Consider the following 27,247-nt stretch of genomic DNA (forward strand, 5'->3'; position numbering starts at 1 on the left):
AGTTGTTGCTACTGGGCCACTGGGCCTATTCATGTTGTTTTCATTGTAATATTAACTTATTAAATTGTTTTACCTTTTAATGGAAACAAAGCAAATACGTTTCAACAGTCGGTGACGTGTTAAACCATTGTATTGAAGAAATGTCTACATCACAATATACATAACTAATTCACAAGTTTTCATTACAGATCTTACATTACACTTACATTAACCACAATAAGCTGTATTGGGAATATTTTCAGTATTCCAGGTTATTTTACTTCCTGATCATTCGATACAAAAAGGTTGGTTTCAAATATCAGATGAAGTAGTGCAAATCTTCAGTATGCTAATGCATAACAAACAATTCAAATCGTTTTTAAGTTGGAGATTTAAAATAAGAATTATTGTACATCATTGCTTTTTCAGTGAAGATTAATTACCATGATTGTAATTTCTATTTTTGCAATACTTTTGTGCTTTATTAATGCGGTTTGTACAAATTGTCCAGCCGGAAAATATGGTTACGGCTGTTACAACAATTGCCAATATTCTCATTGTTTCTGTGACCAGCAAAGTACATGTTATATGTGCGAAGATGGATTTTGGAACATAACGAAAAACTGCGTGTCAACATGCGTTACTCCAGCATGCATATGCTCCAACTATACAAACTGTCTTTCGTGCAAGGACGGATCTTATGGATTGGGGAATAAGTGTGTAAATAATTGTTCTTCTGGATGCAATGACAACAAATGTAACGATAATGGAACGTGTTTAAATTGTAAGCCCAATTATACAGGGAACAATTGTGATTCGTGTGTAGATGGCATGTATGGAGCAACCTGTTCTTTGCAATGCAGCCAAGGTTGTGAAGGGAACGTCTGCAATTCACTTGATGGAACATGCAACTGTAGTAAATATTATCAGGGTGTAAAATGTGAATCTTGTATTGAAGGTCGGTACGGAACTAACTGTTCTAAACCATGTAATCATGGCTGTGTACAAGGTGAGTGCTCTTCTAACAATGGAAATTGTGAATGTAAAGAATATTACAAAGGCAATACATGCGACGTATGTGTAGACGGTAACCACTGTTTGAATGAATGTGAGTTCTTCCATTGATGTATTATACCTTTCTTCAAATACATAACTTAAAAGCTCTTACAACCTATTGAGATATTATTCTCAAAACCTTATTTTTACACAGACACATATTGAAAATTGATATATTTTATCGATTTTCTAACAACAATTCACACATTAAAAGCTGCACTCTCACAGATTGACTGATTTGACTAATTATTCATTTTTTTTTGTCTCAGAATAAGCTGATTTTGGCATCAATGCTTTCACATCAGTCATATTGAAAAACACACAATATAACCGATCTCAATTGTTTGGAAAACTACCGAAATTTTCACTTCTTCTTAAAGCGTAAGTAATACGTTTAGGCATAAACATCAATTTTAGAGCGTAAATATTAAAAAAATGCGATATGATTTTTATCAGCAGTCTTGTTTAACCGGTTCTCAGACATTTATGCAAAATTTGGCTAATTCCAAGACAAATAAGTAGGCACTTTGGCATAATCATATGTAGACAAACCTATCCATATTTCTAAATATTTTCATTTACGGTTTTGATATTAAGCTACATGAAACAGTCTTAAATTCCTTGGGATTATTCCGAGTGCTGTTTAATTCCTTTCTTTTCGTTTATAGATAGAGCAGCCTCAAACTCACCGTATCAGCGTTACATTCTCTTTACACGTACCACCCCAGTATGGTGGTTGTGACCGTATATAATACGTGCTCTGCCTTTTTAAAAAGAGCCACATATTAATGCCCTCGATTTAAACATTAATTCCAATAAATAATTAAACTATATATCGCATCATTATCAATTTCATTTATACGAAGTGGAAATAAATATTATAATTCGCGAAGTTAGATATTTGTGTAAATATACCTATGGGCTCCTTGCTTGTATAACCATCACATTTTATGCGCTTAGGTTGTGATTCATCCTTAACTAACACAATCATCATGTAAGAAATGGAAGCGTGTTCAAACAATATTAATAAGGAAACCATTGATTTTGATATTTTTAAACGCTTATATAAAATACAACTCTAACTTTAAAAAAAAGCAACAACATTAAATGATTTTATCTTCATTCAAGTTTATTATCATACAGCAAAAGGAAAAGGTGTGCTAATGATTTAAAAAAATACCCTGAATGATAAACCACGTCGTCATCATATCACTTTCGCGGTCAAGATTCGTTTTTATCATTTTTAGGAAACTCATTTTATAAATTCCATATTGAATGAGCACTCATGTTATATCCTCAATTTGTTAGTGATTCTGTTCATCTTAAGTCATACGTAGTAGTTCTAGTTCTATTCGATCGTAATGTTTTGATGAGTAATCCTATTAGAATACAGTATGATTTTCCTGATAATTTTAAAATGTTATATGACATAAATATTCAGCGGAAAAAAATAATAATCAGACAGAGGCAGATCGGACAGAGGCAGATAAACCAAACGTTGGAGCGGCTGTTGGTGGGGGAGTGAGTGTTGTTCTTGTAGTAGGAGCTGGTGTCGTTATTATCATTATTCTCAAACGAAGGTATGTTGTGAATTAACTAATTGATAACGAATTATGTTCATAATTGGTTATTTAAAGGTTTTGTATTAAGAGAAATAGTAAATATTAAATTATATATGCTGTTATTATTGAAGTACAATTTGCTTTCATGTTATCATTTTCAAAGAAACAAATTGTGCTGGAAAAAGCCACAAGGGGAAGAGCAACACAGCGAAGAAATCCAAACTCCTCAGCTTATTGTGTACGCTACAGTCCAGAAAAATAGTAATGCGATATTAACAGTAATCTTAGTTTAGTTTAAATATATTTATTTATAACTTGTGAAATAATCTATTACAACATCATATTAATGAAGTTGTGGTACGTTGTAATACGAGACCCAATGATGACCACAAACTAAACTCACATGCACCCGCGGCGGGAATTGAACTCGGGACGCGTTAGTAAGAAGCTGGTGCGTTAACTAATGGGATACTACAAGAAGAAGTAATCTTTATTGTATTTGTTGTACTTCTTCGACTCATAAAGAAAATATCATTCACACATTTCAAACAAATTAGAACTTGGTGTATACAATGTAAGAGTAGAGATTTACTGCATAACACTCAGATTAAAAGAACACATCGTTTAATAGGAATCAGTTCTCAGATGTTATTTATTTACCAGATATTTAAAGCCTGAAGTAAATGCGTTTATACTTAGGGCCTAAACCTGTACCCGCCAAGGAAAGGGATACTCGGCATGGATATCAGACACAACAACCTCACACTTCCTCTACCGAACTCCATACTGAGACTGGTAAGATTATCATGAACAACTTATGTATACTAGTTTTAGAAAACCCCGATTATGAAGACAGCTATAACCTGATATGAATCAATCTCGAGTCTGTTTCCTGTGGCGAAACAGATTTCCATATTAAGAGAATAGTCTGAGAGACATGGTGTCAATACTTTGCTGGAAACCCACGACGTTATGGGTAAAAGGCGACAACCACAACCATTCTAACACTTTTACCTTCAATATGACTTTGTTGTTATGCATAAACAGGTATTGTTAAATATTTGCTTTGCAGATAACAAATTATACGAAGACATTTCATTAGGAGCTGATGATCCAAACTCTATTCAAGAGAATGTCATTCAAGAAACCGGACGAAATGTTAATGTGGAAACACAACAAGTTGAACTGTTTATTGTAGATGAAACTGCTGAAGATGCTATCCTTGAAATCGGTAAACTTTCAATACTTATATGTTCATAATATATTATATTTTTAAGGTCCTAACAAATAATGATAACGTTATTATTTCTTACTTTCGTATGTTTAATTTTTATTCGTTATATGGTTTATGAGTTTAAAATGTTTCTTCGTCTTCTTCTTCTTCTTCTTCTTCTTCTTCTTCTTCTTCTTCTTCTTCTTCTTCTTCTTTTTCTTCTTCTATAACGGATGAAATGTTATTATCTTATTGACTGATGTATTAATACATTACATTAATCCTCCTTTAGACGAAGATGACCAAATAGCCAGAGCAATCGCAGCCAAGTTTGAAGAGAAAGGAGGTTTATATTACAACAACGCTGATAAAATCAATAAACAAAAAATCGCTGTTGACAACTTAACGACATATGTAATCGAGAAAACTGACATTGATATGGAAGAAGAATTCGAGGTAAAATACTGTTCATGCGCTGATAACAACACATCATCATTTAGAAAAAATGTATGTTTCATTGTCTTTAATTGATATAATCAGTACCGATTATTACACGTTACAATTTTGTCTTGCAGAAATTTCCCTACGGATTGACAAAACCATACGCGGATTCGCAGAAGCACGAAAATGTTCAACGGAACAGATATAAAGGAATTTATCCATGTATGGTTTGCCATTTGATACCATCATGGCGTTTAATATAATTGTTATTGAGTTTTTCTTTGCCAGGACATTATATCTTTTCATGTAACAACTCTGCGTGTTTACCAATTCCCTATGTCCGCGTTTACGTATATATGTCATATGTTAATCTATTCAAAATACGCATTGATAAAGGTATACATTCATCGTTCATGGAAATGTTCTGGGTATTTTGTCGGATAAATTGTAAATGTAATTTCAGATGACGACACAAGGGTCAAACTCAGCGACTGTGAGACGGACTACATCAATGCTAGTTTCATAGATGTAAGTAAATGTTATAGCACGTTTCGTATGAAATGCAAGTATACTATATTTAACAATAAAAACGTAACTGTTAAACTTTGAAATGTTTCCTTAAAGTGCTTCCCAATACAAGAATCGATGCCACTAAGATTCGAGTTCAGAGTTGTCTCATATAACAGTCGATGCTGTTGGTAAGATGCATTTTCTGAAAGCATACAATTATATATTTATTTCAGGGATACAACAAAAGACATGCGTACATTGCAGCACTAGGTAATGCATACAGTATTTCTACAGTTTAAGCACTTTAAAGTTACATATAGCTACCATGATCAAAGGTTGACTAACTTACGCTACACTAATGATTTTTACTGTGAACTCTTGTTTCTAGTAGATAGTTCTCTCCATCTCAAAAGTAGTATACAGATACCACACAATGTTAAATAGATGAATAAGCACTGTTCTGAAAAGTGTAAGGTATGTGCAATTTGATCGGTTCGAGAAATTGCGGTTTGTCTGCGAAAACGTTAAATACTAGTATTTAATATTTAGAATCTTAATTGTTGACGTATAATTACAATTTTGGGGCATGATTTATCATTCTTGGGGAAATACAGCCGAATACTTATCTTGATTTCACAAATTATTTTTTAATCGTTTTTTGTACGTGCATTTAATTACAAACACTAGAAAAGGAACTGTCTAAAATACAGAGTTTAATAAATCATTCTATTCACGCTGGTGTGACAAAGATTGTTATTATTTTCTTCCTGTTATGATTTTATTTCCTTACTGTTGAATGGCACGAATTTCTAGTTAAATTAAACAAAAACATCAAACATAACAATTATTTCAGTATAGATATTTGAGTTATCTTATATATAATCGATTCAATTTAAGAAAAAACAAACATCTGAAAGGTTTTTCATTTCAATGAATTTGTAGGTCCCATGTCAAAGCAGCTCGGGGATTTCGGTCCATTTTGGCAGATGATCTGGCAAGAAAAAGTGGAGAAAATTGTCATGCTGACCAACCTTGTTGAAGAAGGAGTAAGATAACTTCACAATAAATGCGCCAGTCAATTGTAGCACTCCCCCCCCTCATCCCACATACAGGTCCAGGGGTATATGGGCCTTACCTAGGTATACCGGGATGCGGGGGCATTTAGCGGGGATTTTACCCGGGATTGGCTGGACCGAAAGTCAAAGTCCCCGCTCTTCCCCGGACCTGAGGGGGAGGGGGGGGGGGGGTGCGTGGTTATAATTGACTCAATTAATCAAACTTTTATTTTATAATTGCGCTTGTTATACTCATACTTTCATTGCGGTGAAATACGAGGGTTTATAACTTGCCCTTTATTAAAATATATTTGACAAAAATGAAAGTTTGAGGAACTTCTAGTTTCAATGTAGCCTCTTACTGCCATATACATATTTTCTACCTCCATACAGTGTTTTTATCAAATGTTTGTTGCTCTCTTACAGAAAGACAAATGCGAGCAATATTGGCCAAACCCTGGAACAGATAAACATTACGGACGCGTGTTTATTTCTTGCCAAACTGAAGCTGAATATGCCGAGTTTACGAGAAGAGAATTCACAATTTCGAAGGTGAGTTATTGGAATGAACAATACCTTTATGAAAAAAGTATTACTGTGAATTATATATAAGTGCTTAGCAACGAAATATTGTTCTATTTTATAAATCTAGAAACAGCTAGATTAGTTTATATTCCTGTAATAATATAATAAACGTAACTCTAACGTTCAGGAAGATATTATGCCTTAGACATATTTTTAAAATCAACTCTCAATTAAACCTTATTTCTATAAACGATAAACCGTATGACTGTTTCTATTTAGTCGCTTAACATTTTGATTAATCTAAATCATGTTTACAATATTCATTAGTTAAAATATTGACATATCTTCCTGAATCATTCAGGACTAAACTGCCATCAATACAATGAACACATTTAAGGCATTCGGTTTACATTGGGGTAGACGTTTACATTTTCTTTTCAAACTACAGATCGTTCGCTCTTACAAATACAAGGACATCGAACAATGGTACACTATTTAAATGCGGAATATAAATTTACAAATATTTACTTCCTTATTTAATTCACACGCTAGTAGAAAATATCTTAAAACTCAAATTCTTAAGTTAAAAGTTCACCAAATAGGAACTAACAAAATGATGGTATAATTGCATAAAAACACAACCAAAACCATAGGAATGACCTCTGGATCCTTAAGATAATTTATGCTGAACTTGAAGCCACACGATTCAAGGCTCTAACATTCATTTCCTGATTTAAACTATACTATATTCTAATATCGATATCCATCGTGGATTGATAACCACGAAAATTAGTCAGAAACTGATTAAACTAAAACTAATTAAATTCTTAAGTTACTTTTATTTGTCGTAAAGAAATTACTCGGATCTTATTCGAATTTCTGTTACATGAAAACTAATTAAAATGTTCGATTGTAAAATAATGGCAAAGGGGCACTACCGACTATTAATGCGACAAACATGCATGGGGAAGTTAAGGTTGATATATCCACGTACAATCGATTAATGGTATGAGATATATCACGGTGGTAAGACCAATGTAAGAATAACTTTAAACTATCCGACAATGCTTATCAAGTGAACAGTGTGTAAAAACGGCGGTAAAATGAAATAGTATTTTTTACAGGATAGCGAGACCAGACAGCTTCACCACCTTCACTTTACATGCTGGCCTGACAAAGGTGTACCTGAGGATGTGACAGGAATCGTTGAGTTCAGACAGAGAGTCCTGAATCTACCTGACCAATTTGATGGCCCTGTTCTCGTTCATTGCAGGTACTTCCTGTCCTATTTTAAATAGGCCTAATGGTTTGCTTCATTTCAATTGTTGCATTGTTATAACGTTCCTACCTGGTTAGTAAAACAGTGCTGCCAGGATCCGTCGAAATAGTAAAAACCCAAAGGATATTATCTCGATTAAGACGAACATATAATTCATGTTCGTTAATGTGACAAAGAAACAGTCTCTCTTGCTTATGCCAACGCAATTTAAAAACAATTGTCATTGGTTTTTCCAGTGCTGGCGTCGGTAGAACTGGCACCTACATCGCCCTAGATATGTTGACAAAGGAAGGAGAGAGTGAGGGAGCTATTCACATTCCTGGCTGTGTAATTAACATGAGACAAGACAGGGCCTACATGATACAGACGTTGGTGCGTAATGGTGTCAGGGGTATCTTTGACGCCTTATATATGTCTTTACCATATCCTTAGTGCCAGTAGTACAAATTTTGATAACAGTAGATTTTATATCAGTGCCATTGAATTTAGTTGCTCTATAAATGTTAAGTCACTGATGCTTAACAGATCAATTATAATACGAACCGTGCTGTATTACTGTTATCTTTATAAACAGCCAGGTATGTATGTGTTTCTTATTCTATCATAGTACATGTAGCAGGAATAATAATTGTAGTGATTGTAGCAAATACTATATTGTTTTTATACTTAAAATTACTGTCTAGACCATCCATTTTGCGTCCTGTCTCTGCCCCTAATTTAATAGTCAAGAATTATTGTCCACGACCTTATAAAATATTTTGTTCTTTGTTTTTAAATAAATAGTAGATGGACTGTGAACCAAAAACAATTGATAATACTTAAATAGCTTTTGATTGACTAAGGTTCAAGTTTGCATACTAAAGCTGATCACCATAATTGGTAATTTCGTTGGTCATTTTTCTATTTAGAACCAGTACCAGTTTTTACATAGAGCTCTCGTCTGTTCACTGAGTGATATAAGCAAACAAATAAGAGGGAAACATTTTCGCCAGTACATGAATGCGATGGAGGAAGAAGACTTCAGTCGACAATTTCAGGTTTAAATGTTTGTTTTGACTTCGGTTCATTCTTTGTACATAAAAGGGTATTTCTATTCTGTATTTACATATTTAAATGCGTTGACTACAACTGTAATACAATTCAAATGCTTTTGTTGAGAGGCCTGATTCAGTCAATATAAAAACAAGAGAAACATATTTAATGTTTATATGTTTTATTGTTGGTGCTGCTGCTGTTGTTTTTGTTGTAGTATGTGTTGTTGTTATATTTCACAAAACAAAAATCGCTTATAATATTTTCAGGAAATGCAAACAGTTTTAGAAAAATCATCAGATAATGAAATACAGGCCATTGAGAGGAATAAGAGTTTGAAGGGCAAGAACAGACCATTTGCAGACGTACCAGGTATTTTGTTGTTGTTCAATATTCCTGTATGTGATTGTTCAATTCATTCGCTTGAAAAGAAGTTAAATCCTCAGTCTAATCACTTCTCAGTGGTTATTTGTAGGCTGTATCCTCATAAAGCAGAGATGAGGTATTGTAATTAGTATGGTAGACTGATGTCAATTTGTGTAAATATCATGTTTAGTTTATTTTTCATATGTGCTTGTTGCATAGCCACGATGAAGGTATTTGGTGACATTAAACATGAAGCAAGTTTTCTGCTACAAAGGAATGACATTCATTAGGTAAAACAATAGCATGTCGTTTATCTAAATATTTAAGGCAATACTTGAACGTATATACAGCTGCTTTCATGATATATATTGTAGGAGATCGCAACAGACCTAGTCTCTTTCTTGATATTCAATCCGGATCCTCTGGATATGTCAATGCAGTATACGTCGATGTAGGTATCATTTACTGATTAAGCTAACTTGATTAATAACCAACTTTATGTATTATATCAACGTTAATTGAAGTAATTCGTTTTATAAGATATACTGGCCACAAGCCAAAATAGCTTATGAAATGGTATGGTGTCCGTCGTCCGTCTGCACGTGAAACAATTTGTTAGTGAACGCGATTCAACCTTCACTTCTTATCCGATTTTAACCAAACCTATATAACAGCTCGATAACCATTTGAGCTCTATCCCTATCGAAAACAAACCACATCCGTCAATTTATGACGGGATTATGGCCCCTGATTTAGTCAAAATTGCAATAATTGATCCTGTGAACGCGATACAGTTTTTTTTATTATCCGACACATACTTAACTTATACAGAAGCTAAATATACGTCAGAGCTCGGTTTATTTAGAAAACCTGAGAGACCCGTCCATGCATGCCTGGATTATATATATATATAGGAAAGGAAACAAAAATGCAATAATTGAGCTTGTGAACACGATTTACTCTTTCTTTGTAATGCAATATTTACCAAACGTATACAGTGGTTAAATATCCATGACATCTTGTTTCCTTTCCAAAACCAGCTAGATCCGTACATGCACGACTTGATTATGGCCCTTTAAATGGTCAAAATTGCAATAATTCAGTTGGTGAATATAGCCTTCAAATATAACCCCAAGTTTACCGAACCCATACAGAAATAAGATATCAATGAGGACCTTGTTCCTTCCGAAATCCACCTAGATCAGTATATGCACAACTGCGTGATGGCCCTTAAAATTAACAGTAATGTTAAAAACGCCTACATTATTATCTAATGTTTACCAAACCTTATAATAGCTAGATATCTGTGTGAGCAGGGTTCCTTTTAAAAACCAGCTTCATTCACCCATGCATGACTGGATTATGGTCATCTAAACTTTAAACTGGCAAACAGCTTACTTTAACTTGTGAACACAAGAACGCATTTATTAAATATCCGATGTTTACTAAACTTATACAGGGATTCGGAATATATGAGATCTCGGTTTCTTATTTTAACCAGCCACATTTGTTCATGCATGACTGGAGTATGGCCATTGACTTTACATTTGATATAGTTATAATTGCAATTCATTTGAATTATTATGTTTACTAATTTATACAACAGTTATATATCTATTAGAGCTCGGTTCCTTTCCAAAACTAGCAAATTCGTGGTTATCAAACAATTGCTAACAAATGTCTTATAATCTTGATACAGAAAGTGACCAAATTAGACAAGCCAGTAGAGCACAGGCCCTCATGAGCCTCTTGTTAAAATATATCAACCTTATGCAAATCAATAGTTTCATGATGTTTTAAAAATTGAGTCTTAAATAAGGGTTGGTAAATAGAAATAAGCTAATGATTTACAACGTGCATCAGTAGCAATTTGCAACAACTACATCTTTTCCAGAGCTTGAAAGCAAGAAATCGATTCTTGGTTGTACAAAGTCCAACGAAAGGAACCGTGATTGACTTTTTGACACTCTTGTACCAGGAAAATTGTACTTGTGTCATAAGCTTTGAACCTCCTATGGCAAAACACAAAGTATGGTGTATTAATTCAAGATACATGTGTTACATTGATTAATGTTTGAACGTTTAATAAACGTATTAGTTTACATGTATTAATCAATCATCGTTATTGAAATCATAAGTATGCTTTCTGTTACTGGCTTATCAGTGCCATTGTGGTATGATATAAATGGAAATGCTTATTTCAGAGACAAACTATTGGTTTGTATTATCCTGCTGACAACAAAACTTTAAAACCGGGTGTGTTTCAAGTATGCTGTACTAAAACAGAGAACCATGGCTACTGCACACAAAGACTTTTAACTATCAAACACAGTGGAACTACTGGGGTAACCTTTTAATTCTTTCATTATTTAGCTCTTTACATATTATGTTAAGAAATATTGGCACACTATCTAATTGGCTAGCATTCGACAATATTTCAGTTAGCACGTATTCAAATTCGTTTGTCAAATCGGTAACATACACTGAATTATAACCAACCATTTACTGAGTCTCAAAACTTCTACTTTAAACAGCAACCTTCCGAAAGGGTAGTTAACCACTTTGAATTCAATGGATGGAATCATACAAGGGAAGTTCCGGAGTCAACAAAGGATTTTCTTAAATTTATCGAAAGTATTGACGTCAACTTAAGGGAAACTTCGAACAGAGGCCCAATTCTTGTTCATTGTTTGTAAGTACAGAAATTGGTTTTGTTTTCTTTCTTAAGCATAACCTTTATGTGATTCCAAAAACACTTTCTATCTATCAAACATAGAAAAAAATATATTAAGGGCACCATTTTTGGCCAAGTTAATCATCATGGACGTCATCATCTATCGTCACGTTTATTAACCATTTATAAGTTTTAGCCCAACGTTTATATTTAATTATATTTTAATGTATACTCAGTTTTAGAGCCTTGCCCTTCTTGTTGACTACATAGAAGGCTTTTATCTAAACATGGTCATTGACATGTGACTTGTCTCACTTCCCTAACTGATCCAATATCGTTGAAGAGACGGGGCGGGCAAGAGAGCTTTGTTCTGTATTGTTTCAATTCTCTCGTTGCAGAGACGGGGCTGACAAGAGCGCTTTGTTCTGTATTGTTTTAATTCTCTCGTTGTAGAGACGGGGCGGGCAAGAGCGCTTTGTTCTGTATTGTTTTAATTCTCTCGCTGTAGAGACGGGGCGGGCAAGAGCGCTTTGTTCTGTATTGTTTTAATTATCTCGTTGTAGAGACGGGGCGGGCAAGAGCGCCTTGTTCTGTATTGTTTTAATTCTCTCGTTGTAGAGACGGGGCGGGCAAGAGCGCTTTGTTCTGTATTGTTTTAATTCTCTCGCAGTAGAGACGGGGCGGGCAAGAATGCTTTGTTCTTAATTGTTTCAATTCTCTCGCTGTAGAGACGGGGCGGGCTAGAGCGCTTTGTTCAGTATTGTTTCAATTCTCTCGTTGCAGAGACGGTGCGGGCAAGAGCGCTTTGTTCTGTATTGTTTTAATTCTCTTGCAGTAGAGACGGGGCGGGCAAGAATGCTTTGTTCTTAATTGTTTTAATTCTCTCGCTGTAGAGACGGGGCGGGCAAGAGCGCTTTGTTCAGTATTGTTTCAATTCTCTCGCTGTAGAGACGGGGCGGGCAAGAGCGCTTTGTTCTGTATTGTTTCAATTCTCTCGCTGTAGAGACGGGGCGGGCAAGAGCGCTTTGTTCTGTATTGTTTTAATTCTCTCGTTGTAGAGACGGGGCGGGCAAGAGCGCTTTGTTCTGTATTGTTTTAATTCTCTCGTTGTAGAGACGGGGCGGGCAAGAGCGCTTTGTTCTGTATTGTTTCAATTCTGCTTGAGAAGATGGGACTGGAACAAGAAGTCAGCGTTGTGAACACAATCAGAAAGGTCAAATCAAGACGGAAGTCAGCGATTCCTAATAAGGTAATGAGTATTACTACATGATGATACATAGTCACTTTCTATATGTCTTATAAAAAAACACACTGGTCATAAATTTTTTTTAGAATTTTAAATAAAATTAAATGGAATACTTGTGATTTTCAGACATTGGTTATATTTCATATATTATATCATCTGTGTTCTATTTGTGTATCAGGTTTAATACTACATTGTTGCAAGTAAAAACTGATATCTGACAACAATAAATACTGTTCACGTCATTGCCATAGAGCATATTCTTGCGTTCCGGGTCAACACAGCTATGTTTTCGCTGACAACACGTGTATTATAACTGATTATGTAAGAAATGACCGGTAAACCAAAACTATAGATAAAACATATTATACGTTTAATTCAATTATTTATACTAAATGGTATTCAGAGGTATTCCGGATTCTTGTCCAAAAAATTAGTATCGAAATGATTTTCTTTATTTTTGAGGAAAAAACAATGGATTGCACTATAATGTACATGTGTTTTTGAGGACATGAAGTACACTTTTGGAATATTTCTACAAAGGTTTTCACGAAATGTGTTCTTTATTTTCAGACACAGTTTGAATTTTGCCACGAATGTGTGTTGTCCTATGTGAAGTCATTTGATTACAGTCAATACTCGAATTTCACTGAGAATGTATCTAATGCATTAAATACCTAGATAATGCGATTGCCTATGCCAGGTAAACAACAGCATACGAAGAGAATGCGTACTTACGATTACTGAAAGATGAAGAAGCTGTCCAGTGTTCACGGAAATGAAGTGACATTAATCCAAAGGATGATATATATTGATACCAAAATATTTGACAATACTTGTAGATTTTTTTCTCCTGTTTTAACATACATATATGTATACTATCTGTTTTTGTTAATATATGTCCAAAACTGTATCCAATATGTATGCTGTTGTGTATGTCGAGTCCATAATGTCTTTCGGGCCTACAGCCCTCATGCCATTATGGACATCTTCGGGCGATTACCGCATAATGGCGAGCAGCAAGCAATCATTAACCTCTAATTACACCTTACTCTATCACATCGCTTACTGCACGTGTATCAAACGCATTTACTTGGTTTGTCAACCACATTTATTTCTTAGTTAAATTAAATACAGCGTCGGTATAGGTATATGTACTTATCACGTGACATTCGCATGCTAAATATACACACTATAAACTAGGAAACCATTATGCGCTCTTTTTAAACGGGTAAACTGACCTGAGACAGCGACAAAATATTCATTTAATCATGTAAAATTATGTATTATCGGCCTCATACTAGCTCGTACTGACAATTCTAGGCTTGTTTTGGTGGAAAAAATGTATGTGCCATTTATGGGACTATCTGCTGTCTTGCCCCTTTAGAACGATGTTATATGCATTAATATTTGCAATATATTTTGATAATTGTTAATGAATGAAAATAAATGCAATGTAATTATTGTTTATCTAATGCGAAATTGTGAGTTGAACTCGTATATTTGCTAAAATTCATTCTGATATCTCATGTTCCCATCATTCCGGCTTGTAAGCGTTTAGTTCAACTGCAATCCGACATGAATGTCATATTAAGCAATCTTTCCAGGTCAAAAGCCTTTGAATACCATTAGCCAAAAGCCATCACATTAAGGGAGTCGCTCATGTTTTGGCACCAGTTTCGTTTTCCCGGAAATGAATATGAGAACACTTATATTATAACTACTTTACTCTTTGATACCGAAAGTGCAAAAAATACACTTAAAGCATGAAAAGATATTCTTGTTTCAGTGAGTGGTAAACACACGCCGGTAATGTCAAGGACCCCCCACCCGAAAACTGAAAACAAAACCACACACCCACAATGATTCATACACAAACATATGGATAACTTAACCTTGAACCCTTTTGTTAAAAAAACGTTACTAACGCTATTGAAAATCGCTGACTTCAAAAGCAATACTTGAGCACATATCAACATTTCTTGAAGGGTTCCAGCCGTCAGTGTCTTAGTTTTAACACTCCTTATGAATTTCCACACTTAATAGCGTTATACCAAAAAGTGCATTTTACAAAAACATGAGCGAGTCCCTTTAAGTAAATATGAAAACTTTGAAAAATCTCTAAAATTACTTATTTAACTTTTATATGACTATTTAGTCAAGCTTTATGTAATCGAAGATTAACAAGTTTGATATCAATACCATATAGTTACTTATTTAGCCTACTGCATACCTAAGTTAAAAAATGTAATATAAACCTTATCGATTTAGTGTCTTCGTGGCTACGTGCAGGCGAATGTGTTTATCGACTGCGAGTGGATAAAAGACGACCTTGAGTTTTGTCCCAGGTATTATATAGCCTTATGTCGTTATCATGATAGAGTTTTGCCACAGTTGTAAACGTAATTGAATGTCATTTTGCAAAATGAGTAATTCAATATTCGTTTGATGATACCAGTTTACAAAAGCATTATAACACAACTGTAGTTTTAATTTAATGGTATGTCTGAGTAAACGTAAACATCTTGTGTCTTGACAATCAGGCTTTAAAACAACAAAGTAAGCATTCAGGCTAAGCATGATCTGGTAAAAACTGTTATGGCCCTTATCACAGTGATGATAAGTACAACACTATCAACGCCCTAAAGCACAGCGATGATAAGTGCAACACTGTCAATGCCCCTTAGCACAGTGACGATAAGTGCAACGCTGTCAACACAACTTAGTATAGCGATGATAAGTGCAACACTGTCAACACACGTTAGCACAGGGATGATAAGTGCAACACTGTCAACGCCCTTTAGTATAGCAATTATAAGTGCAACGCCGTCAACGCTCCTTAGTATAGCGATGATAAGTGCAACACTGTCAACGCCCCATAGCACAGCGATGATAAGTACAACACTGTCAACGCCCCTCAGAACAGCGATGATAAGTGCAACACTGTCAACGCCCCTAAGCACAGTGATGATAAGTGCAGCCCTGTCAACGACTCTTAGCACAGCCATGATAAGTGCATCACTGTCAACGCCCCTTAGCACAACGATTATAAGTGGAGCACTGTCAACATCCCTTAGCACAGAGATGATAAGTGCAACACTGTCAACGCCCATTAGCACAGTGATGATAAGTTCAAAACTCTCAGCGGTCCATAGCTCAGCGATGATAAGTGCAACACTGTCAACACACCTTACCACAATGATGATAAGTGCAGTACTGCCAACGCCCCTTAGCACAGCAATAATAAGTGCTACACTGTCAACGCCCTTTAGCACAGTGATGAAAAGTGCAACACTGTCAACGCCCTTAGTATAGCGATGATAAGTGCAACACTGTCAACACACCTTAGCACCTTGATGATAAGTGCAACACTGTCAACGCCCCTTATAATAGTGATGAAAAGTGCAACACTGTCAACGTCCCTTAGTACAGTGATGATTAGTGCAACACTGTCAACGCCCTAAAGCACAGGGATGATAAGTGCAGAACTGTCAACGCCCCTTAGCACAACGATGATAAGTGCAGTACTACCAACACACCTTAGCATAGTGATGATAAGTGCAACACTGTCAACGCCCTAAAGCACAGCGATGATAAGTGCAGTACTGCCAACGCCTCTTAGCACAGAGATGATAAGTGCAACACTATCAACGCCCCTTAGCACAGTGATGATAAGTTCAACACTCTCAACGCTCCATAGCACAGCGATGATAAGTGCAAACCTGTCAACACACCTAAGTACAGCAATAATAAGTGCAACACTGACAACGCCCCTTAGCAAAGTGATGAAAAGTACAACACTGTCAACGCTCTTAGTATAGCGATGATAAGTGCAACACTGTCAACGCCCCATAGTACAGCGATGATAAGTGTAACACTGTCAACACCCCTTAAATACAGCGATGATAGTGCAACACTGTCCACGCCGTAAAGCACAGGGATGATAAGTGCAGAACTGTCAACGCCCTTTAGCACAGCGATGATAAGTGCAGTACTGCCAATGCCCCATAGTACAACGATAATAAGTGCAGCACTGTCAAAATCCCTTAGCACATATTTGATAAGTGCAGTACCGTCAACGCCTCATAGCACAGCGACGATAAGTGCAACACTGTCAACGCCCCTTAGCACAGTGATGATAAGTGCAAAACTGTCAACGCCCCATAGCATAGTGGTGATAAGTGCAGAACTGTCAACGCCCCATAGCATAGTGATGATAAATGCAACACTGTCAACACACCTTAGCACAGGGATGATAAGTGCAACACTATCAATGCCCCTTAGCACTGCGAGTTTGTTTGACAACATTTTTTTTCGTCGGATTTTATAACGGAATATTACAGGTTATTGAGTTACAAACACGGGACGGCCATGCGTTAGGGTGCATGACGTTTACAATTCTGAGTCAAACTTTATTAATCCATGTCATATATTCATATTTTTTATCAAATTGTTATGAACATTGGCTTCTTACTTATTTACCTGAACGATTATGAATATGAGTCAATTCAGGTCAAAATGTAGGTAATTGGGTCAAATTAGATGTTAATAATCCCAGTCATAAATTAAATAGCTTTAACATCCAATTGTTATGAAACTTATTAAGAATACATGTGTGCATGTTGTCTTGAAAATAAATAAATATGGTTTACCCCAGGTGAAAAGCTAGGCCACTAGGCCAAATATTAGATAATCAAATCCCCACATAATAAATAAGAAAAAAAACAACAACACATTTTCCTTTTCAATATGATTTACGGTGGGTTAGCAAATGCATTTCCACATATTATAAATTTATACAGTTTGTAAATAATCACACGTTGTAAATATAATACCGATTATTCCAACAATGTATTCATGTACATACGTACCTATAGCATAAACAAAAATGATCGATACAATGGGCATGGACATTTGCATGATTTAGAATGCGTAATTTAAATTGAACAAGTTAAAACAGAATCATTTAAAGGTCATAGAAAAATGATATCTCAACAATTACTACATGATGCACGTAATTCAAAAGTAATTTCTATACGATCCGGTAACAAAAAGGCACTTTGAAGAGACAGAGTCCATAAATATTTTTCTGTGAAGAATAACTTGTTAATTTGGTACAAATTCAATACCAAAAACGAAGTATGGGAAGAACCTTAAAATTTCTTCACACTTTGGGTTTTATAAAAATTACATGTGCATGTATATTGAAACATTGAAAGTACGCAAACTTGTAGTTATACAAAAGTAAACAGTCCCATAAATGCCTCTTATATTGACCCAGTTATATGTTATCAAGATAGCAAATGCTCCTCTTACCTATCAGTTGAATACAAAAGTGATTTAAACGGCCATACTTACAAAATATGCATGTACATTTAAGGTATTGTCTTATTTGGACGAGAAGATATCATTCGATTATCCCGAAGAAACCGGTTGAAGCCAGTATGTAAGCTTAAAACATGTAATTGGAGTCGTTTAAGGCCAACGAGTTTTATGTCTTTGTTTCCCTACATTGTTGTCAAAAGAAAATACCGGTTGAGAAATACAAATAAAAAAACAATAGAAACTAGTCTACAGTAGCCACGAATTTAACCGAGATCCTGTTTTAAGGCACCAGAGACACAGCGCTATTAGTCAACACCACATACAAACCACCTAAATGTTGGTATGATCTATTGACTACGATGCAATTTTTGTTGCATTCAAAGACAAAGTTCATTACTTTGTGATTTTCTTAGGTGCTTAAGAAAATGATTGGTAAATTAGGAAAGAAATATTTAGTTTATATTGGAACACAAGTGGGCTAAGGATATGTGAAACGAAAGTTAAACGAACAGTTGCCTAAATGTGTGCACTTAAAATTATTATGATACATATCGGCTAATTTATGCATTGGTAAATCATCATTTTTAGAAAATGAAAACTTCTCTTTGTAGAAGAGTAAATAATATTCAGACGATTCTTTTCTCCCAATCAAATGGGATAAATTTGTCACGTGCCAGAATTGAACCAGTGCAATAGTTTCTACTTCCTATTTGGGACAAAGATATTGTCGTAAGCGCTGGTTAAATCATTTACACCGGGCGACCTTGATGAGAATACGAACTATTTGTGTTTAATATTTGATAACATGAAGTGCAGGTATGTAGTTTACCACGTAAATCTATTTGGAAGTAAATGTGTTATTCATTGAAAATGCGAACGTTACTAATTGTAAGCACATTATGCGTGTTTTGATCTTAAACAGAATGGAGACGTTTTCTTTTATATACTCAAAGGCATTCCACAAGGAATAAGTGGGTGGGGAAGGCCAAAAAATTAGTAGGTTTTTTAGTTTTGATAAACAATTTTACCAATCAGTCAACTGGAGTCAATCATACATCCTTTGCGACATGTTTCGGTGTGATAAGGAGATTAACAAATTTAACGAACGAAGATTTAATCAGATTTTTGATAAAAAGCATTTGTAATTCCTTTCAGAAAAGACTGTCGACTATATAAGTATAGTTTTGTGTCAAAATGCCAGAGACCACCCAATCAACTATGTCTTAATGTCTTCAGATTTCTAGATAGATTATTTTCTAATAAAAAATATCAAAAAAAATAATAACAGAACATATTGGATTAAATTCATTTCCTGGTTACAAAAATGCAAATACCTTCTGCAATCATCACAAAGCCACAATAAATTGTTGATTTGGTGGTGATGACTAATTTGACACAAAAAATACGTCATTTTATAGAGACATTTCTGAAATGCTTTTTGAATGCAAATCCATCAAATTTGCTTAATTACGCATACAAATGATACAAAGAGCGTATGCTTTCTGCTTGTTAAATATTGAACCTCAAAACTCAATTAAAAAACTTGTTTTTAAACTGTTAAATGATTTGGTTATCCTGCCAACTTTTGCACCTTACTAAGGTCATCAACACGTATCATACAATTTCAGACATGTACATTTATGTACCATTTTAAAACGAAACGTAGTGTAGGAAAAACCTGAATATGATTTTCTGGAATGGAATGACAGCAGTCATAGACATTTCTACCAAACTCTAATGATTGGACACTGTTTTAAAAGCTTTGTCTTAGCATGCATTTCGATGTTTGAGTCCGAAGTACTGTATCATTGTTATAATGGTTTCCAGAGATCTGGCCAATTAGATGTTTCGCAATCTGCTAAAATCTTTACTCTTCGCATTGACGTATTTTGTTCTAATGCATAACATTGAAATGAATGATCTTGGTCTACTTACGGATGCTCAACAGCTTGCGTATGCCTACCGGACGGCCAAAATGCAAAAATACGACAAATGGCGTTGCAAAAATAAGAAAACACGCCATTCAAGGTGGCAGAGCAAAAATACGAAAATACGCAAATTTGCTGGACAAAAAAAGAAGAAAATATCCTTAGTGGCGAGGCGAAAATACGCTGTTTATTTTAAGTTAGCGTACCTCACTTATTTATAACATTTAATAAACTGTACTCTCATTCTTTACAACAGACATACTTTATTTGGAGTTAATGCGTACGTGCGAAAAACATTGTTTATCTTCCGAGGGCATACCATCATGTTTACACCTTGTGCTTTGTCCCAGTTCATGTCTCACCTGAATGTATTGAACAATCGGTGTGCTTTATTGAGTTATCTAACATAGAGTAACACGTTTTGGCTTTAATTTTATTCATTTGAATAAGCATTTATATCACTGTAGATGTTGATATTTTATGACAAGTTCCGCAATGGTCACATCTGTTTATTAATTTCATATTAAGTTAAAACATGTCGGAAACTATATTCCCCTATGTTAAGTGATACATTGTAGGTTTTTCTAATTATTTGGGCATACATATAGGTTCGAATTTCAGCCATACCTATTAAATGACCCAGAAGGTGGGCATATTAAAATCGCACCGTCCGTCCGCCCGAGTAAAGTTTTGCAGTTCAACGCGCGTTTAATTGTCATGATCGCTTCGATATGATACGATGATTATGAAGGAAACGATTGAGCATTGGTATTGTGATTATTAATGTCTGAATTATTAGTAAATCAATGGACACTACAGGGGCACCAAGGGGTTGTAATCATTATTGATCTTAATTGGGCCCAATATTTGACGTAGCCTATCGGATTGCATGGTATGAATACCGCAACTACACAGTGAAAGAATTAAATGCAAAACATTGACTTAAGTTGTATATTGAATATCACCCCAGGTCAATTTGGTTGTCTATTATTTCTAGTGTATTTTAACTGTCACAGATAAAAAATATAAGATATATTTTGGCGCTTTTTCTATTGGAGAATTTGGGTCACGTAGCTATTAATTTACAAACAACTTAACAAAGGCTATTTTTTATCTTTTCAAAATCGTATGCAGTTTTATCATTTAAGTCAGATGAGTAAAGCATGCCAATCCATTAATTTTTTTTTTTTTTACATCAACCTATAAATAGCTAAAAAATGAAATGGCTTATTTAATCTTTTTCCAACTCAAACTTTATCGTGGGATTGAATAAAAAAGTCGTTTAAATAAAGACAATTTACCATATCTGATGATGGCCGGAGTTGATCTTGCACCCTTTAAATTGTAAATTATAATGAAATAATTCAATAATTTTAAAATTAAATATCTAAGTCATAAAGTCAAATGACCGTATTGTCATATTTCGTGATTTTGTTATATATTTGTAAAAACCGACTTTAATTCAGTATTGAAGGTGATGTTTCTATATATTCAAGATTTGTGAAGTTTCGACTAAGATCATTGATTGAAGTATGCACCTCATTAGCACGTTGTATTGTATGGATTTCCAATCACCTTTCATAACTAAAGTAAACAAAAGACTGACAGTAACTATAATGTACTGAAAAGTTAACATACTAGCCGATTGTTTTACCTACACTAGTTTCCATATCGTTATGCAAATATATTAATTTATTGTAAATTTGGATGATACTTATTTGGCAATGTTACAACTGTTATTAGATAAACATTATCAATTTTATTTCAATGTATTTGTTGAAATAATTGACCCTATTTGTGTTTGTTTTGCTAACAGGGTCAATATTAAGAATGCAACCTATAACAATAAATACGACGAGCCGTGCAAGTACACCTGGTAACTGCTGAAAACGTATTTGCACAAAGCCATATTTTACACCTCTGAACTACCTGCGTCCGTCGTAAGTCAACAATTGCTTCAAAGACATTTCCTCATAAACCGCATGGCCAATTTCGATGAAACTTAATGGCAAAAACCGTGAGGCATAGAGCATATATCTTGGTGTGTAACATTGTTTTGTGGTCCTCTATATAGTTAGTTCGAAATTATGCTCCTAGAGTCAAAACTAGCCCCGCCGCGGGGTACGACAAGTTTCTTACGTACTCATGTAGGGAAATCTTTGAAAATATGCTTGTAAAACCGCTTGGCTCAGACTACTAATACTTTGTTCGTAGCGTGTATTGGTCTTCTTTCAAGTTTATTTAAATCGTGCCTTGGGGTCAAAACTGGCCCCGCCCTGGCGGTCACAAATAACCTATGTATTTAAAAAAGAAAAAAAAAACTTTTTGTCCGACACCGCTATGCCCAGACCCTTGATATTTGTATTTAACATAATACAGTGGTCCTCCACCAAGGTTATTTAAATTATTACCTTGGGGACAAAACTGGTCACGCCCAGGATTTTAAAAAGTTTCCTGTATACTTATTTAGGAAACTCTTCTCATATCAAACCACAAGGACCAGACCTTTAATATTTGTAATGTAGCATCATATGATGGTTCTCTACTAAGTCTACTAAGTTTGTTCAAATTATATCCATGGAGTCAAAGCTGGTCCCACCCATTTTGAGCTACTGTTTTTTTTTTGTAAAGAACACCAATGAAATTTGGACCATGTGATCAGTTTTCAAAACAATGTTCAATGGTGTTCTAGGATGACATTGACTGTGACCTGTTGACTTACATTTTATTTTTGAAATATCGGCAATAAAATTTGGACCATGTGAACAGTTTTGAAAACAAATATCAATGTATTGCTTGGATACTTTGACTATGATCTTTCGACCTACATTTTATTGATGAAGCTACAGCAATGAAATTCGGATCATGTTTCACAAACAAATATCATTGTTGACCTTGGATGACCTAGCATGTGACATTTCGATTTTTTTTACTTTCTTTCAAAGCTATAGGAATACAATTTGTATCATGTTTACAGTTCGAAAACTGAAAGAGCATTGTGATTGAATGACCTTGATTGTGACCTTTTGACGTACCTTCTTATTTGTGTAGTAACAGCTATGCAATTTAGACCATGTGTGTAATTTTGCAAACATTTATCAATGTTGTCCGCGGTTGAGCTATAATGTAACGTTCGGCCTACTTAGATTAGATTAGGTCTTTCATTAGAAGCTACAGAAATACATGCAATTTTAACCTTGTTAACATTTTGAAAACATATTTCTATGTTGTATTTGGATTACTTTTACAACTAAAACATTTAGCAGTACTCGAGCCTGGCTTAATCCCTAGTTGCATTATTATTGTTAACCAGGGTACAAATAGTTAAATCTGGTCATTAGAATGATGTAAGTCGTTGTTTGGAATGACAGTCGGGCTAGTGAGATTGCGGCATCAAACTCACCATTGAAATATTATGAATTCAAAATTGACCTTTCTATACATAGTATGTCTCTTGAATGCAATCGCCAATCACTAAAACGAACTCCACTTATGGAGACCAACAGATCCGATAACACAGAAAGCATTATGACCCCAACGTGACCAACCAATAATCACCAATGGCAGTGAGTGAGAAACACATCAAGTTTGAGTGGTTCTTTTCAAACACCACATGAACTACCGTACTATGACATTCTCTTACATGGCAGATACTGTGCTTACAAGCAACACACGGGTGACACCATACCCCACTCTCTGCAAGAAAATGAAAATTGCCATCACTCTGCAACTCTAAATTGCTGACTGTGTTAGTGTAAAAGGTTTCAGCAAATACAAGCTCCTTAAAACCAAACACAAAATTAGACCTCAACAAGTGTGAATACTCCTGAGACAGTAACAGTTGACATGTTTTTTTAGTTTGATTTTTATAAAAAAACTTTTTATTTTGTTGACGTGAAAACCTTGCATAATTTTTGCTGTAAATATATTAACTGCACTAATTACAATACGCATACGAGAGGGGATACCTGCCTCCGCCCGCTCCCACCCCGTATTGCCTTTAGAAATCTATTTGGCTTCACATTGTTTTAAACCTACCCTGCTGCATTTAAGAACATAGAACAACAGCAATGGGAAAGACAGAAACAAGCCAAGTAGCCTAAATTTGAGCACTAATGCTACTTTAAGGCAAGCACATATAGCGCCGGTATAAAAATGGTACGAGTGGAAACATGTAATGGCACTTGGCTTAAAGGGTAGTACTGTGCAATTATACGAACTCAGTACTGGTTAAAAATAGAAACCTCGTTTCCCGTGTATCGAGGCTTTACACTAGGCACGTTAAAAATTAAGGGACCTTTACGAAATTAACCCGAAATAATTGCATCTTACAAGGTCTCTTCTGGTCTGCTGTCTTTTCAGCAACAACACATATAACGCCATGCGAAATAACCACAGGGCAATTCTACAGCCTTCCACATCCACACCCACACACGCACACGCACTCGCTCATGCACCAACGCACAAGCACGCATACGCTCACACACATATATATTCATACAAATAGTTACAAATAATCATACAATTATTTATTTTGTTTTAGTTAAAGATAAAAGATGGAAAGCTAAACTATGAAGTGTACGAAGTGTGGCTCATCACACGAGTCAGAGAAATGCCCAAAGTGTGAAAACCAGACAGAAGCTCAAACGTGTGAGTTCGTTTGCGATGGTGTTTTGGAAAATGGTCAGAAATGCAAATCGCCGCTAACAGAGAATGATCAAATATGCCCTCATTGCACACAGCCGGTTCATAGAACACAGCCATTTGACAAGTCTTGTTCCAAATGTGGAACTAAATTGACAAATGGAAAGGAATGCACAGTTTGTATCGAAGCGGAAGGTATGTCGTGTCTTTCTAATAAGTATATTATTGTACGAGTTTTTAATTTATAAAACCAAAGCAACGCGGATGTAGTTTTAACACATTCAAAGGCATTTCTAATTTACTGTATATTAGTTATAAGAACATCCAAATGTATTTAGTGTATATATCTTGTACCCTTTTATTCATTGTTATTTTATATATATTTATTTTCGTCGTTCTATCACTATCACGCAGACGTAAAATCCATTTGAAATTGGTTCAGAGACAGAGACGATATATGTATTTTTAATTTTGGTGTACCATCAAATTTGTCACAGAGGCGATTGTCATACTGGCAATGCTATAAGAAAAAATCGATTTCTATGGCAACGATTTCATTTTTTGGACCGATTTTGACCGATATCTGCAGCAAAATTTACACATCTTAAATAAGTTGTTCACAGGTTACCGATGGGCCCGTTTACACATTTAAATTATTTGATTGGTAAATAGTCATTCATGGATGAATATTGACTTTAAAAAAACTGACTTTGACCAAACAAGAATTAGCCAGTTTTATGCATTTGCATGCATTTGTCTATAGATGCGGTATGTCAGATATCCATGTAATGTATACTTACTGAATATTTCTTCATGGAGATATATAGTAACAAAGAGTCACAATACCACATGTCAAATAGTGAACAGGTTAAGGAAAAATGCATTTCACTAATTGGTTATTTTTTCTCAGATAAACTAGCTCAACAATTTGAAAGCGAAGAACAGTTCAACAATTTGCTAAAATTTGAAAATAAACTTTCCGAAGACACATATACCGTTCAAGAATCGAAGTATGATATTTCGGACGAGGAATATGAAGATGCTTTATCATCACCTGAAAGTGGATCCCCACAGGAATCTGAAGGCAGTGGGGGTTCTTATAGAACAGCCTGTTTGTATCCATCCGATCTAGACAATTTAGAAGACTCAGATTCCGCTGAGTCCGATGAAACACCCGATCGTACGGAAGATACCCATACAATCAAAAGCTTCATAAACCCGAATGCTGCGGAGAAAAATGTTGATGAACTGTCAATGCAGTTTGAAAAAATAGAATTAGGAGATATTTCAGGCCATGAAAAAAAAGAAATTAAAACGAGAAAGAGAGGACGAAAAGGGGTATCATTCTGATTTGTTTTCGCTTTTTGGCTAGTGTTTCATTGTTTCTTACAATAAATCAAATTATTCGTATTTTCTATCAATTAAAAACATAGTGATATAACTTTCACTCTGGTATGTGCGATGATACTGACAAATAATGTTTGACTCCTATTTCAGAAGCAAGTACCTGCACCCGAACAGCATATTGTGAAAAGGTAATACGTTGTATTTAATATTTAAGATGATTATATGAGTTCATACTTATCAAACATAAATAAAAAGATAAAAAATGCTCCTTTTTATCTTGTTTCTGCATTCAGTCATACCTCATATCTATTAAACGAATGCATAAAAACTACTTCCTTTTGGAACACCTCTTTAACTGTTAATTTGTTATTAAAAACATGCGTTTAGTTTACACATGAACAATGACTATTTGAATTTGTGATAATGTTTTAATTGTTTTGTACATTGTAGGCAAATAACTGAACAAATAACTGTCGTATTTCACGTTCTGTTTTCATCAAAATTTCTTGGGGAAGAAAACACAAACGGCGCTTTTATTTGCTTGAAACTGGGTGGGAAAGGCATGGTGTACAACGAAATGATGACATTTAAGAGGTAAGAGAGTTATTGTTAGTAGTAGACATAGTGTGACAAGATATACAATGTCAATACAGAATGAATGTATAACGACAAGGCAAGACGAGACAACCTTCGAAAAATAATGTTGACGTCGGCGCTGCCTCGGTCAACATTATAATTCTCAGGTTGACAATTTTTCAATAACGCCCTCACAGGAATGTGATATGTATATCCGCATATTTGTAAACAATTTAACAGGTAAACAGTATTGCTTAATTGGACTCACCTGCAATTTATTTTGATGAATTTGCATTTGAACAGATAAAAAAAACAATTGTATCGAAATCATATTAGAAAACAATTACCTCTAAATCGCTAGAAAACAGACGTTATGCTTCTAAACAAAGATACTATTATTCCAGTGATAATTCATTGATAATTAAACTACAAAATACTCAGAAAAAGTGCCAGTAACCTGCAATTTTAGTAAGTAATCAAATCTAGTATGAT

At 34.9% G+C, this 27,247-nt stretch overlaps 2 protein-coding genes across 5 annotated transcripts in view; both read left to right on the plus strand.

Annotated features, from left to right (window-relative positions):
• Positions 1-254: 254 nt before the first annotated feature.
• On the plus strand, positions 255-14,395 carry LOC128206754 (receptor-type tyrosine-protein phosphatase mu-like). Of its 3 annotated transcripts, none has more exons than XM_052909432.1 (21): positions 267-988; positions 2,477-2,615; positions 2,761-2,858; positions 3,297-3,392; positions 3,670-3,828; positions 4,103-4,266; positions 4,386-4,473; positions 4,715-4,779; positions 4,995-5,031; positions 5,704-5,807; positions 6,243-6,368; positions 7,466-7,614; positions 7,857-7,992; positions 8,529-8,657; positions 8,922-9,024; positions 9,393-9,469; positions 10,913-11,047; positions 11,223-11,363; positions 11,553-11,710; positions 12,806-12,941; positions 13,509-14,395. In XM_052909432.1, the coding sequence occupies exons 1-21, from the start codon at positions 424-426 to the stop codon at positions 13,614-13,616; spliced, it is 2,913 nt and encodes a 970-aa protein (XP_052765392.1). In that variant the 5' UTR covers positions 267-423; the 3' UTR covers positions 13,617-14,395. The 3 variants fall into 3 exon arrangements, with proteins under 3 accessions (XP_052765393.1, XP_052765392.1, XP_052765394.1); XM_052909434.1 differs by having other exon boundaries at positions 268-988; positions 2,497-2,615; XM_052909433.1 differs by lacking the exons at positions 12,806-12,941; positions 13,509-14,395 and adding an exon at positions 12,091-12,737 and having other exon boundaries at positions 255-988.
• A 4,563-nt stretch (positions 14,396-18,958) lies between these two features.
• Positions 18,959-27,247, plus strand: part of LOC128206747 (E3 ubiquitin-protein ligase rnf213-alpha-like) — a 93,722-nt gene continuing 85,433 nt past the window's right edge. For both annotated transcript variants that reach the window (XM_052909415.1, XM_052909416.1), the window contains exons 1-5: positions 18,959-19,076; positions 24,732-25,027; positions 25,743-26,170; positions 26,330-26,367; positions 26,630-26,773. In XM_052909415.1, the coding sequence (XP_052765375.1) occupies positions 24,760-25,027; positions 25,743-26,170; positions 26,330-26,367; positions 26,630-26,773 (878 nt within the window). In that variant the 5' untranslated portion in view covers positions 18,959-19,076; positions 24,732-24,759. The remainder of the gene's footprint in view (positions 19,077-24,731; positions 25,028-25,742; positions 26,171-26,329; positions 26,368-26,629; positions 26,774-27,247) is intronic.

The sequence above is a fragment of the Mya arenaria genome, chromosome 10, assembly GCF_026914265.1.
Source record: "Mya arenaria isolate MELC-2E11 chromosome 10, ASM2691426v1".
In the NCBI taxonomy this organism is placed as follows: domain Eukaryota; kingdom Metazoa; phylum Mollusca; class Bivalvia; order Myida; family Myidae; genus Mya; species Mya arenaria.